Source organism: Cryptomeria japonica, chromosome 4 (assembly GCF_030272615.1).
Source record: "Cryptomeria japonica chromosome 4, Sugi_1.0, whole genome shotgun sequence".
Lineage (NCBI taxonomy): Eukaryota > Viridiplantae > Streptophyta > Pinopsida > Cupressales > Cupressaceae > Cryptomeria > Cryptomeria japonica.
The window spans coordinates 347,961,045-347,966,037 of NC_081408.1; the positions used below are offsets into that span (position 1 = coordinate 347,961,045).

The 4,993-nt window shown below is 33.9% G+C and overlaps 1 protein-coding gene across 1 annotated transcript; it reads left to right on the plus strand.

Annotated features, from left to right (window-relative positions):
• The first annotated feature begins 2,831 nt into the window (after positions 1-2,831).
• On the plus strand, positions 2,832-4,663 carry LOC131063553 (RNA exonuclease 4-like). The gene is made up of 6 exons (XM_057997402.1): positions 2,832-2,958; positions 3,197-3,330; positions 3,525-3,760; positions 3,850-4,056; positions 4,143-4,223; positions 4,378-4,663. Exons 1-6 carry the CDS (start codon positions 2,865-2,867, stop codon positions 4,604-4,606), a joined length of 981 nt encoding a protein of 326 aa, XP_057853385.1. The 5' UTR covers positions 2,832-2,864; the 3' UTR covers positions 4,607-4,663.
• Positions 4,664-4,993: the final 330 nt, after the last annotated feature.

A 4,993-nucleotide genomic window follows, 5' to 3' on the forward strand; every position in this document is an offset into this window, starting at 1 on the left:
GAATTCTCTCAAATAAGATTCAGATCTTCCCTTTTGCTTTTTCATTCACACTATGAGGAGAAGGAAAAAAAATTGTAATCTCTTTGGCATCTTTCTTTTTGCTAGTTGATTTTTCCCGACTCTTCCTTTGTATCTTTTTCTATTTTAATAAAAAAATTAGGTGGTTTTCTACCCTTTTCTTTAAAAAAACTTACATATCATTTTAGACTCCAAGACATTATACTCTAGGATTATTGATTGTTTGACCAAAAATTAACATTATCAAGCATCCTATTGCATCTCAAGGAGTGAACCAATAGTATCCATGACACCTACCAAGTTATTGTCATCGCAAGGAAAGTGCTTAAAGGTTTTATTCTGGAAATACTTTATCATAACGTATCAACCATTTTTTTCAAACTTGATATTCATCATTGACGTGCTTGATGATCAACATAAAACTGCCATATACTTTAAAATGTTGGATATTCTATTGAATGGTGATTTTAAGACATGATATGAATGTTTCATATTCAATAACATTATAAGTGCAAGGAAACCTATATGTAATACTTTAGGAATAGAAAGATGGTGGATGCCAAGTCAAATTTGAATGACTATCATGAAAAATAGATCTTTCTTATTCTCTTACCAAACTCTTAAGGAAAGCATGATATTTTTGCAAGCGGGTCCTTAGTTCCTTAGTAAGACTAACTCTATTTTAAAAGATGGTCTACTAGTTTTTATGCTACCAAGGATAATGTTAGTAGGATCTCTATTTGGATGAACCTCCCAAGGCTTCCTTTAAAGTAATGGGATGAAGAGATCATACATGGTATTGCCAACTTGCTTGGTCAATTTTAATCTATTGATAATGTCACAAAATCATTAAAACATTTGAGATTTTTCTCTATTTTTGTGTAAGTGTCGATACTAATAAGGTGTTTCTAGGAATCATAAAATGGTATTCCAAACTTGGTGTTTGGGAGTAAAGAATCCGTTATGAGTAATTGCATATTTTTATGCAATGCATAAAGCTAGCCACCTCTCCTATTCATGCTAAGATGTCAAAGAAAAGCACCAGAATCAAATAAAATGTACTTTCACCAATGGGAAGGAGTGTTAGAAAGTTGTTAAAGAGGGTTTTGTTATGAGGGATAAAGGAAAGGATTTGAGCATTGCAATTATGGGTCCCACAACATATGTGTTAGAGTCTACCCTTGAGGGCAAGAGAAAATTGGATGCTAAGACTAAATATAATTTGGAACATGTTTTTCTTTGGGAAAGTTAGGATGGTTCTTTTGGGTCAAGCTTTGAATCCGCATCAAAGCTCTTTAGTGGGGTTTGACTCCAAACCTCTATGATTGCTGTTGTGGTTGTCCCTCTTCTATAACCTTACCATTTATTTCTCGGATATAATTTTAAAGTTTGTTACTTTGTTGGTCTTTGCCTCACGTTATTGTACCCTTTTCTTGTTGTTCAAGATATTAGAATCCTTTCACAACATGGTTTGATTCATAACATCAAAAGAATTTTTTCTAATAAGAAACCACTAAACCCAATAGCATATACTGATGAGAATTTATTTGAATAGTAGTATCTAACTATTATGAGATAGGCTGGTCAAGTTTGTGTGGGGCCATCATGCTTTCTCGAAAGCTACCATTGAAGAGAACATTTGTGGAAAGTCCATGCGCACATAGTACGTAGCTTTCAGTAGTTGACTCCATGTGATCACTGTTCATCTTCCTCACGTATCAGATTGTATATTTTTCTTGTCAGGGGAATGGAAAGCTTCGTAGCTGATTTAGCTGATTATGGTTTTTTTATAGGAATTGTAAGTTGCATGTTGACAATTACATTATTTTTTAATTAATTAGAAGATAGAAAGCTTGGCGTCCGAGTATAAGTGGGAAAAAGGAGGATTCTTGACCATTCCAGAATTCGTATCTAAATTGTATGGTGACAAATACTTTAGTGAAAAAATTTATCATGAACTATTTGACTTTTTTTTGTGTGAAAAAGGAGGATTCTTCCATTGAATTCAGGAAAGAGATGGAGAGGAATAACCATTATTTTGATGACGGTGAGCTTTATTTGAGAAATGGGGTATATAAAGCCCCCTTTGCTCCAACCTCCATATCAGAAGAGTACTAACTCCACTGAAGCTCATGGACCGCGCTCAGGAATCAACTGCATCTCTGAGGTGCTCTTCTTCTGCATTGATTGAAAATCGGAGTTTGTTTGTCTGTAATGTGGCATCATCTGTGGAGCAATTTTTGTTTTCTTTATGGGTCTAGCATTTGATTATATTCTAATAGTTGTGATATCTTGATATTAAAAGATTTAATAGTTGTAATATTTTTTGTTGATTTCATGTCTAATAGTTTTAATCGTATAGTACTAGTAGTTGTGATTTTAAAACAATTTACTGTTTGATCATGAGTATTCATAATGGATAGAAATGTATTCTTTTGATTTAAAAAGCAACAAACCATATTATGTTACATCTATGCGCCAATAAAACACTATTCAATGTTGAACAATTATTTTTAAAAGGTATACAGTTCGTTTAGTAGATCTTGTGAAAGACTAAGGCGGCTCTTTACGTTATAAAGTGAAGTTCCATTCTCTCTGTTTTGTTAGCTAAATTCAATTGCCTGTCTAATAAATATGTCAGACAAAATTTCGTGAGTGAACTTATTGCAAGGCTATTTCTAGTTTTAAGAAATGTTAAAAGGATTGGCCTTTATAACACTACTATAAGATCTGGTTTAAAGTGAGAATATTAAGTACTTATGCAGATAAGTTTATTTGTAATTTGCAGGCATAAATGTGCAGCATGCTTCAGACAATTTGTTAAAGTGGAGCATTTAGTTGAGCACATGAAAATTTCTTATCACTCTCCACATGAACCAAATTGTAGTATTTGCAAAAAGCAGTGCAGGTTCTATGACTCGCTCAGGGAACATTTGATTGGTATTTTTCCTTTTATATTCTCCATTATCATACTATCATCTTTTTCCCTCTTTTTCATGTAAAGGGGAATCGCACGGGTAAAAACTAGACTTTAGTGTAAGCGCTTTGGACATCCTTAGATGCGGGGCTTATAGAGTACCACAGATTAAAGTCTTTTTAATTCAGTAGCATGTGTTGAATATCCCCTAATTCCAATTTTAACTATTTAATACTATGGTCTTTAACTGATCTTGATTAGGTCCATTACCCAAAGCTGAGTGTGCCAAACAATTCAGTGAAAGGGGATGCAGCCTCTGTCTCAAAGTTTTCCCCACTGCACAACAACTCAATAATCATCGAGCAGCTTGTCAATCCCTACCACCATTGCCTGCTGTAAGTTCTTAATGAATTTGCAGCTCTGTTTTTCTAATGCCAAAGTTTATCGACTGTTTTCTTAGAAAGATAGTAGCTGAAATATATAACCCACTACTTTTTCAATCCTTTTTTGATGAAGAATGCCCTAATTTCAGCTGATCAATCTTTTTTGAGAAAAGAATCGTTGATTTAAGAAGTTTACATCCATACAGATTTCTGGGCTACGGCCTTCCTTGGTGAATAAAAGAAACCAGGCAGAAAAGGAGCAGATTCTTGAAGAAAGTTCAAATAAGAGCAATATTTCTGGCATTGCAATGGATTGTGAGATGGTTGGTGGTGGTCGGGATGGATCTCTAGACCTTTGTGCACGAGTCTGCTTGGTGGATGAGGAAGAAAAAGTGATCTTCCATTGTTATGTCAGGCCTCCAATTCCAATCACAGATTACAGGTTATTAAATGTTTCCAATTAACTCTCTTTGTTGCAGCCTGCCATTACTGTATGAATTTATCATTAATATGGGTGGACATTATTTGCAGATATGATGTCAGTGGCATCAAACCAGAACATCTCATGGGTGGCATGCCACTCAAGCAGGTGCAAGAAAAAATTCAGCAAATTTTATATAATGGAGAAGCAATTTGGCGAATTCGTTTGAAAGGGGGAAAAGCCAAGGTTCTTGTAGGACATGACTTAGATCATGACTTGCAATGCTTGGGATTGGAATACCCTACGCATCTTATTAGGTATACATATTAAACAATATATTTTGATAACCTAATGATTCAAATTAAGAATATAAGGTGATAATATATACATGTTCGTTTCTCAGGGACACTGCTAAGTACATTCCACTACTAAAGAGTAATAAAACCAGCAATTCACTCAACTATCTCACTCAATCGTTTTTAGGGTAATTTATTCTGCACCTTATTCTTTGGTTGTTATTCTTTGGTTGTTATGTGAACAAGAAATATACCAAGATAAATTGATTTTTTAAGTGTTTTTGGGATATATGACATTTAGAGAATATCTAAGAAAATATGTCTGTTTGTATGTTTTGGCAGGTATAAGATTCAGAATGGCACCCATGACCCATATGAAGATTGTGTGGCAGCAATGCGTATTTACAAGAAAATGAGAAATGAGGACCATTCTCTGAGTGCAACTGAATTTGTTCCTGAGAATGGGGTGTATTCAAGAATGAGACAGAAAGAGCTGGAGAAAATGAGCCCTGAAGCTCTGCTCCAAATTTCACAATCTGATTTTTACTGTTGGTGCATGGATTCTAGGTAACTTCCAGCATAATGTGAGAAACCACTTGAATCTCTTTCACGGGAGGGAGTTTGAAAGTACAGTTTAAGGAAGAGTGCTCTATCAAGGAAATTTTATTGTACAACTGAATCCTAGTAATGAGTATGCAATTTATTTTATGAAATTAGTTTGCAATTTCTAATTTAATATTTTATTCATATTATTTTTTTAATATTTGTGGTCCGTCTCTTCGCCCTTCTTTGATGGTTCTCTTTATTAATGTATAAAATTAATATTTGATTACATTAAAAAATTCCATGTATAATATGTTAAGTGCCCTTTAATATTATGAAATGGACAGTAGTAATTCTCATTAAACCATGCAAGTTTGTGTTTTGTTGTCATTTATAGGTTTAGTTTGTGGAAAAT